At 46.6% G+C, this 12,504-nt stretch overlaps 1 protein-coding gene across 4 annotated transcripts in view; it reads right to left on the reverse strand.

Moving 5' to 3' along the window:
• Window positions 1-6,847, reverse strand: part of MYO5A (myosin VA) — a 180,760-nt gene extending 173,913 nt beyond the window's left edge. For 3 of the 4 annotated variants that reach the window (XM_046649615.1, XM_046649609.1, XM_046649605.1), the window contains exon 1: window positions 6,645-6,773. In XM_046649615.1, coding sequence (XP_046505571.1) covers window positions 6,645-6,671 — 27 coding nt within the window. In that variant the 5' untranslated portion in view covers window positions 6,672-6,773. Of the gene's footprint in view, window positions 1-6,644 lie in introns of all 4 variants that reach the window. The other variant, XM_046649630.1, reaches the window with a different exon arrangement.
• Window positions 6,848-12,504: the final 5,657 nt, after the last annotated feature.

The following is a 12,504-nucleotide window of genomic DNA, read 5'->3' on the forward strand; positions in this document are numbered from 1 at the left end:
AAGTTTCTGTAAAATTTAAAAATCTCTATCAGCACAAACCCCGACTGACATTAAAGCTAAGGTAGATGGGGCAGCAGAACCGTTAATGGGCAAAACTAACCAAAGGGCATTTTAGCACACTACAGAAACAAGGCATCAAAGGTGGACACCATTAATAAAGGAAAAGGGGTAACTGTGAAGCAAAGATAAGGAAACCATCTGAACTCCTTTTCCATCTACTCCCACCTCCCACTGTCAATGGAACTCCAAAGGAGTGACACCCAAGGTCAGGCCCCTGCATTAAGCATCTCTGTTGGTTGGGTTAAGCTGGAACTCTAACATACATTTTTGAAAACAAACACACATACAGCTCTTGTCTCTGCCCGGGTAGGCAAGCACAACTCCAGTAGACTCTGAATAAGGTGGGGAAGAGAAGAAGCTAAGCACAAGGGAACTTTTGAGGGTGATGGAAACGTTCTCTGTCTTGTATGCGGTGGTGGTTACATGACAGAATATATTTCTCAAAACTCATTAAACTGTACACTTAAAATGAATGAATTCTATTACATGTAAATTATACCTCAGTAAAATTGATTAGGGAGAGACATAGAGAGGCAGGCACTGGAGAGAAAGGAGAGGACAAACTCCCCAGGTAGACAAATGGAAAAAGTCTGGGAAGACCACTATGGGACAGAGGACACGCTGGTCAGGGTGGAGTGGAAGGACTGGCGTTGCCCACACAATATTTTAACTAGGGCCAGGCCTTATTCCATAGATCAGCCAGGAGTTTACCCTTCCAAGAATAACTTACATTTCATTAGGAATTTCCTAAAGTGGAGACAAAGCCAAGTCTATCCTGCAGTGGGCCATGTGCCCCTAGACTCCCCTGATGGAAGCAAAATCCATAAAATGAAAAAGAGAGCAGCTCAGTTACCTTCTGAGATAACACAGAAGGTAAGGAGGTTTGTCTCTCCTCTCCCACACTCCCCTACAGAAAAGCTAGAAATGAACACCCCCACCCCCCGCCACCTCAACCTTGTGGAGGGTGTAGTTAAATCCTTGGAACACCACTCATTCAGACTTTCCTCCAGTGTTCCCCTATTTTAGAAAGTGAAAAGCAGCAGGAAGCTTTAAACTGGCTATCTGGCAGTAGCAACTCTCATTAAAATTGGAACCTCTTTGTCATCTTTTAGCCACTGGGCAGGACACCGAACTTTCACACTTCAAAAGACAGTAACAAATTTCAAAAGGAAATCATGAGCATTCTGCTTTGCTCAAGAAGTCTAAAAAAGCATTTCTGAGTAGCTCATAAGTCTCACAGTCAGCAAAAACTCATGATATAATGGGAATTAACTTCCAGTTTCCAAAGCTAGAGCTCCTGGGGTTAACTTACACTATTCCCTCTCCCTCCCATTCTATATCTAACCAGAGACCTGTCTCAGATTTGTCCCCCTTTTTCCCATACTGCCTGCCTGCGCCTCAGTCTACCAGACCTTCCCATTTTGTTTCCTGCAACACTTTCCTTGGTCTCCCTGGCTCCCAGCTCTGCTCTCAATTACTCATCCTATTCAACAGGCCTGCAAATGTGCTTACTCATTTAACCACTTCTTGACACTCTGCGTCGTTCTTACAAGTGGACTAATCATCCCAAACCACTAGTTTCAGTCTGTCTCTATCCTGTTTAAGTATTCTTTCATTCATCCCACAAATATTTAATGAGCACCTACTTATGCATAAGACATTGTGCTAGGCTCTCAGGAGGTGAACAAAACCCCGATCAGCATCCCAGGGAGCTTAAGTATTGTGGGGGTGGCAAACGTATACACAAATAACTATAAGAAGACAGAAATGTGTACAGGTCATTGAGACAGAGAACTGTCAGCTGGACGTCAAGTAAGTAAAATCAGAATTGGTATAGAAGGAGGAGAATATGAGAGACAAGGAAAGAGGCTGCTGAGGTTTCCAACCTGAGGGACTAGGAGAAGAGCTGAGCCATTAACAGGCCTGGGGACATCAGCGGGAAACACAGATGGCAGGGGCGGGTCAGGAGACTTGAGGAAAGCAAACATACTTGCCAAACCCTAAATCAGGGCACATGATCAGAGATGACATTTCTGTCCTGCTTTAAGATGTGGGAAGCAGTCTAAGAAATGCAATTTTGACACCAAAATACTAGAATTTCCAGGATTGATGGTTTAAAGGGAGGGACAATGAGGGGCCAGCCCAGTGTCGTAGTAGTTAAGTTTGCACACTCAGCTTCAGCAGCCTGGGGTTCACCGGTTCGGATCCCGGGCGTGGTCCTACATACTGCTCATCAAGCCATGCTGTGGTGCCATCGAACATACAAAATAGAGGAAGATTGCCACAGATGTTAGCTCAGGGACAATCTTCCTCAAGCGAAAAAGAGGAAGACTGGCAACAGATGTTAGCTCAGGGCCAATCTTCCTCACCAAACAAAATAATAAAATAAAAATTAATTAATTTAATTAATTAATTAAGCAAAGGGATAATGGCATAGAATATAAAACTGGAACTATCCCAGAAAAAATCTAGGCCATGTAGCTTCAGCAGGTCTAAGGGAATATGGTAGGAGAGGAAGAATACAAATATACAAGCCACTGGCCTAAACAGCTGTTTCATCTAGGAAAGTTTACGTGGCTTTCCAAGTGGGGGTTTTAGATTGTTTTTGTTCTGTTACAAAACCCAGCACCCTGACACACTATGAGACTCCTAGTTAAACAACTTCAGGTAATCTTGGCCATTCTACAGCATTCATGGTGTCTGGGAACCTAATGTGAGGAGGACTAGCATGCCATTTTATTGCTGCTGGGCATCCACTTAGGTCTAATTAATAAACCCTGCTCCACAAATGCTGAATCCTTGGAAGCTGCTGAAAGCATCTATAGGTGATGTTATGATTCAGATATTCACTGGCAAGTCAAGACTAGCCAATATTTTCAAAATCATAAGCAATGAGATATCACAGCCACCTTCAATTCTTTTGGGAACAAGCCAGGCGGATCTAAAAACAAATCGACACACAACTCTGTGAATACACTAAACACCACTGAATTGTACACTCTAAGTTGGTGAATTATACGGTATATGAATTCTATCTCAATAAAGCTGTTATTTGAAAAACCAACAAACATGTTTTAACCAAAATGTTAGTTTCCAGATATGTTATATCCTAGGAACCTAACTATTGCCCTTAAAATGTTTATACTGCTGGAAAAATTTACAAAATGGAAGCCCTGTTAAATCGCTGTGACAAAACCATTATCATTTTAGCTAAAAAGAATAAATTGGTCTCTTGCTTTAATAGGAGCTGATCTGTATCACACATCAAAATCTGCCTTTAAGCTTTGAATGACATTTTTTTAAAGGGCATTTTTCAGATTTAACCGCTATGCTGAATACCATAATTATGGCATGTCACTAATACATCTTTCCATGTAATCTACCCCAGAACTTCCTTCCCTATAATCGTCTGCAAGGGAAATATCCTTGTGTTTATTCATTGGCATTACTTCTAATGATTTCCCTCTTCCTCTAATCATCACTACCCAAGCGTTTATCTCTAGAATCATTCCAACCTTCCCCATGTCCCACCCCATTCCCTAACTTCTACTAATAAATACCATACCAGCTGTCTGCCTGCTGGTGAAGGAACAGGAGGTTATTCGTGCCCTTGGAGATTCAAAGTGGGTCAAGACTATAAGAAGTAGACTGTGAGCCCTTTGAGGGAAAGGACCGTATCTTAATCATTGTTAGAACCTCTCAACTGTAAGCAGAGTACCTGGCACCCAGGAGGTGCTCAATTAATTTTTTGCCCACCATTAAACTAAGGCCCATTCACAAAAAGAATTAGCCAACAAATAGCCAAGTGACCAGATTATTCTTAGGCATCAGCGTATTCAGGAGAAAGCAGCTTAAGCTCAACTCCATTCTTGATGTCTAAACCAGTCTGTCTTTACAATGACTAGAAGGTGAATTTTATTATTTTATTTATTTATTTATTTTTGAGGAAGATTAGCCCTGAGCTAACTGCTGCCAATCCTCCTCTTTTTGCTGAGGAAGCCTGGCCCTGAGCTAACATCTGTGCCCATCTTCCTCCACTTTATATGTGGGACGCCTACCACAGCATGGCTCGCCAAGCAGTGCCATGTCAGCACCCAGCATCCAAACTGGTGAACCCTGGGCCACCAAAGCGGAAGGTGCGAACTTAACCACTGCGCCACTGGGCCGGCCCCTAGAAGCTGAATTTTAAAACAGGCTGTGATGAAGCTATGACAAAACCCAAAACCTTATAATTAAAAAATCTCAGTAGCTTTTTAATTTTTTTCTCGAAAGTTATCTTGGGAGTAAAAAGGCAGATCCAAAACCCAACAGCAGTTTATTATCCAATCGGTCTTTAGTTAAGTTGTCTACAATTAGGCAGCTCAAGGATGGACTCCTCGCCACAGTGAAGAGTGGGGGGCTATACAAAGTAACTAAGGAGGGGCCCGCCCTGTGGCGGAGTGGTTAAATTCAAGTGCTCTGCTTCACTGGCCCAGGGCTTTACCAGTTTGGATCCTGGGCGCAGACCTTAGCACTGCTCATCAAGCCATGAAGAGGCAGCGTCCCACATAGCAGAACTAGAAGAACCTACAACTAGAACATACAACCATGTACTGGGGGGCTCTGGAGAGAATAAGAAGAAGAAAAAAAAAGACTGGCAGATGTTAGCTCAGGGCCAATCTTTAAAAAAAAAAAAAATGCAACTAAAGAATGTTTACAGATCCATATCTTTTCAGATGAAAAGGACTCTGATACTTCTTAGTACCTACCTTATACGGTTTACTATGAGGATTAAACGAGTTAATATCTGTAAAGCACTTTGAACAATACCTGGCACATAGTTAGACTATATAAATGTGAATAAAGTAACTTCAGACCAGTTTCCAGTTGCATTCATTCACACATTAGCGATCTACAATGCCTAAAGAAATTAGGTTTAGAGAGAAGTTCCAATCGTGCAGTCTTTAAGACTAGGGCTGGGAGGAGACGGGTCCCAGAGAAAGTTTCATGCAAACTCATTTCATCGTTGAAGAAATTAATCATATACCTCATATTCGTAGAGAAATTTACAGGTTACAAAAGCTTTCCCGTCTTTTTTTTTTTTTAAAGATTTAATTTTTTTTCCCTTTTCTCCCCAAAGCCCCCCCTGGTACACAGTTGTGTATCTTTAGTTGTGGGTCCTTCTAGCTGTGGCATGTAGGACGCCACCTCAGCATGGCTTGATGAGCGGTGCCACGTCGGCGCCCAGAATCCAAACAGGCGGAAACCCTGGGCCAACGAAGCAGAGCGCACGAACCTGACCACTCGGCCACGAACCTGACCACTCGGCCACGGGGCCAGTGCCCTGCCATCTATTATTAAGTTTGATCCTCACAGCAGCCTTGTAAGAGATGCAGGGCAGGTATAATTAACTCCATTTACAGCTGAGGAAAGAAGCAGAGGTTAAATGACTTGCCCAAGGTCACACAGTGAGTGAAAAGGCCAGAGCTAGAATCCAGGTCTCTTTAGGGTTGGTCCAGATCTCTTTCTTCTATAACAGGCTGCAATTTGGGCCCTGGGCTTGCTGGGTCGCGTTTGGAATCAATGATTCTAGGACTCTCAATGGAGATTCAGCTGCAAATGCGAACTTGGAAAGTTAAACCAGTTCAGTTAACTGGAATTGAGGTAATTAATAACTGGCAAAACACCTACCTACACAGGAGTTAGAGTGTAAAATGCCATGACTACCACATTCACAAAGGGCACCACGCACTGCCCAAGACAAATTTTCAGAACGGTCTTCAAAGGAACAGTTCTCAAAATAAGCCGTTCAGAGATTACCAGACCTAGAGAATACTGGTGTCAGGATAAGAAAGAAAAGGCTGCCACTTCTCTTAAACAAAACCCAGAAGAAAAAGGGTCGCCCCAGCGGACGGTGAAGACATCGAGCCTAACAAGGCTCTAAGGTATTACACGCAGGTTGCAAACTCCCAACGACAAATGAGTACCGACCCTCCCAGCCCAGCCCATGAATCAGCTGCCATTTATCCCGCGGCATCTTCCCCAGGGGCTCGCCGCCCCAGGTGATTTCGGATTTCACCAATCTGAAACCGGGCGGCGAAAGGTGACAATCGACTGGCGACCGTTTGCAGGATTCCAAATCATCTCACAGAAAGGTTGGCGGGCGGTAGAAGCGGCACCGCATACCAACAGACGTTATTTTAAGCGCGTGTCCCCAAGGGAGGGAGCATCTGATCTACCCGATCCAGCATCTCCCACCAGCAGGGATTTTTCCCAAAGTAAGCCGGAGGCTGGGCAACCCTGACCCAGGCTCGCCCTCCTCCATCCCCACGGGCCCCCCCTCCACTCCGAACACGCTCTGCTCGCAGCCCAAGAAGCGTGGCAGGGGCCAGGGACCCCTGAGTCAGGCCTCCCGCCGCCGCATTCTTCAGCATCCACGCCCGAAAGAGGAAGGCGCCTCTGCGGGCGGCGGGCAGGCCGGGCCGGGGGTTTTGAAATGCTCGGAAAGGGGGTGGCGCTGGCCGGGCCCTCGCGCCCCCGCCCCTCCGCAGCCTGACAGCCGGCGCGCCGGGCCGCGCGGCCCCCTCCCCACGCTGGCGCCTCACCTTTGTGTAGAGCTCGGACGCGGCCATGGCGGCCCACGGCGCCGACGCCCCCCGCCCGCGCGGAGGCCGCACCTCGCCTGGGCGGCCGCCCCGCCGACTAGGAAGCGCCCGGGCTGCCGCCTGCAGGGAGCAGGGCTGGGCCGGGCCGGGCGGGGCGGGGCGGGCCGCGCCGGACGGGACGGGACGGGACGGGACGGGGCGGGGCGCCTCAGGCGCTGGCGGCCCGCGGGGGCCTCGCCATCACTCCCGGGCTCTCCGCGAGCCGGCGCGAGCGCTCCGCGTGCCCAGGGGCCTTGGGGTCGCCGCCGCCGCCGCTTCGGCAGCCGGTGATGCTGCCGCCGTCGCCGCCGCCCTGTGCATTGTGGGAGCGGGAGGAGGCTGCGCTCGAGCGCTCGCGCTCTGTCGGGCTCACGCCGCCTCCCATCGGCTGCGGGCACCAAGCATCCGCAGCCTGCCAGCCGGAGCCGCGGCCGCCTCCCGCGCTCCCGAGGCCCAGAAGCCCGCCCCAGGACACCCGCCGGCGGCACCCCCCGCCCGAGGGGCGCGTCGCATCCCAGACACTCCCTACCCCAAGCGAGCCCTGGACCGTGCAGAAGAGCCCAGCCCCTGAGAGGGGTGGCGATAGCTGTGTCACTGGGGGTGTCCAGGTAAATGACTGGAAGTCTCCAGGCTGCTTTGCCTGTCCTTCCAAGCATTTCTAGGGAAAGGAGTTGCGGGGAGCCTTCTTGGAAGGCCATAGAATAACCTAGAATTCTAGAAAACCCTTCTTAGCAGCAGAGATCTGGGAATGAGTGAGGACTGTAAATCTGAGATAAAGGGTCACCAAGGTCACCTCGAAACCGCAGCATTTGCAGCAGGGTCGTTTCGTGATGCCAGAGCGTAGGGGCCTGTTTTAAGCTACAGAAGCTTAAGTGAGCCTTGAAACTAGATGCCCCCAGGCGGCAGCCGAGGAGCCTACCTCCTTCCTAGGCCTGTGGATTTGCAGAGGCGCCACTACCCTTCTGCCCCAGCCCTCTTCCTCGTCCTGTTCCCACTGGTGGTTATCGGCTCCATAGTGCCATGTGAAGCTGATCGAGACGCCACCTGAGGGCTTTTGTGGCAACGTCTATACCTGCACCGTAGCTCTGTATCAAAAGGTCAAAGGAATCTCAGAAACAGCATTCAGTCTGCTCACTGTTACCCTTGCACATCAAGCACAAGAATGTGGTCTTTCCACCTCCAGCCCCACGCTCTTCACTCTCTACCTCCTCCTCACCCACACTTTCACTTCTGGTTGACTAATCTCCATATTTTTTCATCCCAGCCTCTCTTTCGTGTGCTCATCTTTCTTATTTCTTGACTAAGTGGTGCCCGGTGCCTGTCATGGGAATCTGGGATGGTTTCTATCGAGACCATCTCTGGAGGCTGCTGCCCTTGGATGTGTGTGTGTCCTGCCTGTGTATTTGAAGGAAGACCATTGACTGAGGGGGACACTTGGGCCAGTCCTCATTTCCTGGAACTCAGGCCTCTCCTCCCCTTGCTCGTGCCTGCAATCTCCTCAGAGATGCCAGAGGTAATGGCTACAGAGTCCAAAGCCCTGCAGAATTCTCTCTGTTCCTCCCAATCCTAAAACCAAGTCTCTTTCATGTTTTTGGTTCCCATCCTTCCTTTCTTTGCCTAGACATGAAAAGAGAAAACATGCGTGCTTATGACCCATACAACAGACAGGACACTGGATTGAAATGTAAACAGCTTGATTTGTACCCCTTGCTTATTCTTCATGCCTGGGGTAAGGTGGTAACCACTGACTGTTTTCTCACTCTTCAGATAATACCCACTTCCTAGGACTATGGAGAAATGCTGAGTCTCCTGCTGAAGGAGCTCAGGGCATGTCCCCCCGGTAAGCTGCTTTGGCATACAGTAGTCCCCCCTTTTCCGTGGGGGACGCGTTCTGAGACCCCCAGTGGATGCCTGAAACCATGGGTAGTACCCAACCCTGTGTATACCTTGCTTTTTCCCTATATATGCATACCTATGATAAAGTTTAATTTCTAAATTAGGCACAGTAAGAGATTACCATAATAACTAATAATAAAGTAGATCGATTGTAACAATATTAATAAAAGTTACTGTAGATCTTAGCAACCTCTGGTATGATATTTTTCTTTCCTTAAGTTGAGAACTTTCACCTTTTCCCTTAAAGGAAGCACTTTCCAGCCTCTCTTTGGCGTATCCAAATTGCCAGCATCACTACTCTTGAGCTCTGCAGCCATTATGAAGTAAAATAAGGGTTACTTAAACACAAGCACTGCAGTACTCCCACAGTCGATCTGATAACCGAGATGGTTACTAAGCGACGAATGGCGCGTAGCGTATACAGTATGGATATGCTGGACAAAGGGTATGATTCACATCCTGGGTGGGATGGAGCAAGCCAGCTTGAGATTTCATATCACTACTCAGAATGGCCCACAATTTAAAACTAATGAATTGTTTCTGGAATGTTCAATTTAATATTTTCAAACCGTGGTTGATCCCCCCTGACTGAAACCATGGAAAGTGAAACGGCGAATAAGGAGGGACTACCATATTGACTATTTTGAGTTAGGGGCACTTGAAAAACAGCAAATTCAAGAAAAACACTGACTTTCCTTCTTTTTCTTAAAAACGGGAGATGAAATTCGTATGAGATATATCCTTCCTATACTAGAAGGAAAGTAACATTCTTATCATCAAGGAGGAGAAGTTGAGACCAAGAGAATCCTATACAAACAGACCTTATTAAAATTATTCTTATCTTCCTTTAGCCTCCCCACCTAGTAGTCACTTTTCCACAGTTGCTTCTCTTTGTCCAACCGAATATAAACGCAAGTAAGTTTTGCCTTTTCTTTGGGTCTTCATTTCCTTATGAAGTCTCTCAAGTCATGTAAAACTTACTATAGGGGTCAGCCAGGTGGCGCAGCGGTTAAGTTTGCACGTTCTGCCTCTTGGCGGCCCGGGGTTTGCCGGTTCGGATCCCGGGTGCCGACATGGCACCGCTTGGCACGCGGTGCTGTGGTAGGCGTCCCACATATAAAGCAGAGGAAGATGGGCACGGATGTTAGCTCAGGGCCAGGCTTCCTCAGCAAAAAAGAGGAGGACTGGCAGTAGTTAGCTCAGGGCTAATCTTCCTCAAAAAATAAAAAGAAAGAAAGAAAAGAAAAACAATATAAATGTGTATGTTTTTATCCTGTTAATCTGTCTTTCTCAGTTTAATTTTCAGATCCAGCCAGGGACCCTAAAAGGGTGGAGGAAAACTTTTTCTTTACTTGGTTTCTACACTGAGAAAAAACTGAAAGGGTCTTATAAATACAAGTGGTTTTTGTTTTTTTTAGTGGCAGGGAGAAAAAGAAACTAGAAGTATTCTCTTCTAATTCCTGAACACATGCATTCAACCATTCAAAGATTTGGGGCCATGGTAGAAGGAAGGTAGTGGAGGTAAGGAAGAGGAGAAGAGTTTCCTACCCTTGACCTTACTTTCCCTTATTCAGAGGAGTAGACTTAAAAGCCAGAAGGAGCAACAAGGAAACCCTGATGGCTGGCCTCCCTACCATAACTGTATATTCACGGTCCCAAGCACTTTGCCATTAGTGAACGATGGAAACCAGCAAGAGCTACAACTTCTGAGGGTTTAGGATTCCCCCCTCCCAAATGGTAGCCAGAGGATGTTGTATATTTTATTTTAAATTGATAAAGTTCTCTATTGTTGCTTTATAATTGAAATCAAATGAAAACAATGTCCAAGTCAATGTCAAGAATTCCTTTTCTCCAAAGCATTCATGCATATTACTTTTTTCAACAAATATTGAGAGCTGTGGTGTACCAGAAACTGTTCTACATGCTGAGGACTCATGAGTGAACAAAATAGATAAAATGCCTGACCTCATGGAGATTACCTTCTAGTCAAGGAGACAATTATTAAGGTAGGAGGTGAAGGTGGTAAGTGTACTAGTTTGCTAGGGCTGCTGTGATAAAGTACCATAAACTGAGTGACTTAAACAGTAATGGACTGGGGCCGGCCCCATGGCTGAGTGGCTTAGGCAGTCCAGGGTTTTGCCTGTTCGGATCCTGGGTGTGGACGTGGCACCACTCATCTAAGCCATGTTAAGGCGGCGTCCCACATAGCACAGCCAGAAGGACCTTCAAGTAGGATATACAACTCTGTGCTGGGGGCCTTTGGGGAGAAGAAGAAGAAGAAGAAAGAAGATTGACAACAGATGTTAGCTCAGGTGCCAATCTTCAAACACACATATGCACACACACACACAAAACAGTAGTGGACTGTATGATCTTGAGGCTAGATGTGCCATATCAAGGTGTTGGCAGGGTTGGTTCCTTCTGGGAGCTGATAGGGAGACTGTTCCATGCCTCTCTCCTACATCCTAGTGGCTTGCTGGCAATCTTGGGCATTCATTGGCTTTGCTGCATCACCCCAATCTCTGTCTTCATCTTCACGTGGCGTTCTCCCTGGGTGCATATGTCTTTGTCCAAATCTCTCCTTTTTATGAGGACATAATCATAATGGATTAGGGCCCACCCTAATGACCTCATCTTAACTTGATCATCTGTAAAGACCCTATTACCAAATAAGGTCTCGTTCACAGGTGCTGGGGGTTAGGACTTCAACATCTTTTGGGGGGACACAGTTCAGCCTATGACAGTGTGTGATGGAGAAAAACTAAACAGAGAAGAGACAATGTTGGGAGAATAGCAATTTTAATAGGGTGGCCATTGCTTTATTCAAATTGGAAAAAAATTTATTGAGGGCCTATTATATGCCAGCACTTAAGATAACGAAGATACAGATGAATGAAACATGGTCCCTGGCCTTGGGGAGCTCACTGCAATGGGTGGCTACAGGGGTAGGGGAAGAGGCAGGCCATGTGGCATGATCATGTAAGATAGTAATTCTAACTATTTAAGATTGGCTTAATTCTAGAGGCAGAGGCAAAGAACTATGTTACTGGTTATAGTATGTTAGCATTTATGTATCTTAATATTTAATGTTTCAGAGAACTAGGCACTGGGCATAGGTGACATTTGAGTGGGTAGGGAAGAAGCTCAAATGGTTCATTGAAAGATCCAAAGGATGATATGGGTGGGAGGGCATGTATGGTAGAAGGATATGTAAGGGAACAGCATGAGGGGACTAGGCTATGAGGGAGAAAAACCCAAGTTTAGATTAAGACTGACCTAGAAGACTGTGAAGATGGAAGGCAGGCATCAGGAACTCCTGGCTCTCCATCCCTTCACCTCCCCAACTCCAGCCAGTTATCCCAGCTCCCTCTCACCTGTGGGCTCAAGCCTAGCCACCTTTTAAGGCTCCCTGGGCAAGGAGGATAAAAAGTACCATAATTAGCTCAAAAGGTACAATTAGTTTTATTCTCAGTACCTATTACTCTAATTCTAGACTCTAATCTTGTTTCCTAAAATATCTATCTGATCTCTGGCCCTTTGTTCCCGGTCTTCTGCCTGTGTCCTAACCACCTGCTATTTGACCAGCCTCTGCATTTCTATGCCTAGCTCTGTGGTAGCTGATTCCCTCTATCAGTTGATTGTTCTGGATCTTGAAATACTTTCTTTCCAAAGCCATAGCACTCACCTACTTTATATTGCCTTGATCTTCCTGAATTACTTGATTTTAAGTACTTACTAGCCACTCTTCCTGTACCTTCAACCACCACAGACACACACTTACCTTCTATGCGGTCACAGCGGAAGCTCCTCAGCAGTGAAAATGCCTTAGATTCAAATGACCTAGATTCTAGTCCCAGGTGTAGACTGAGGCAGGCCGCCGAGCCAATGGGAGCCTTCTTTTGTTTTGTTTTTTTAATAAACTTTA

Source organism: Equus quagga, chromosome 2, assembly GCF_021613505.1.
Source record: "Equus quagga isolate Etosha38 chromosome 2, UCLA_HA_Equagga_1.0, whole genome shotgun sequence".
Classification (NCBI taxonomy): domain Eukaryota; kingdom Metazoa; phylum Chordata; class Mammalia; order Perissodactyla; family Equidae; genus Equus; species Equus quagga.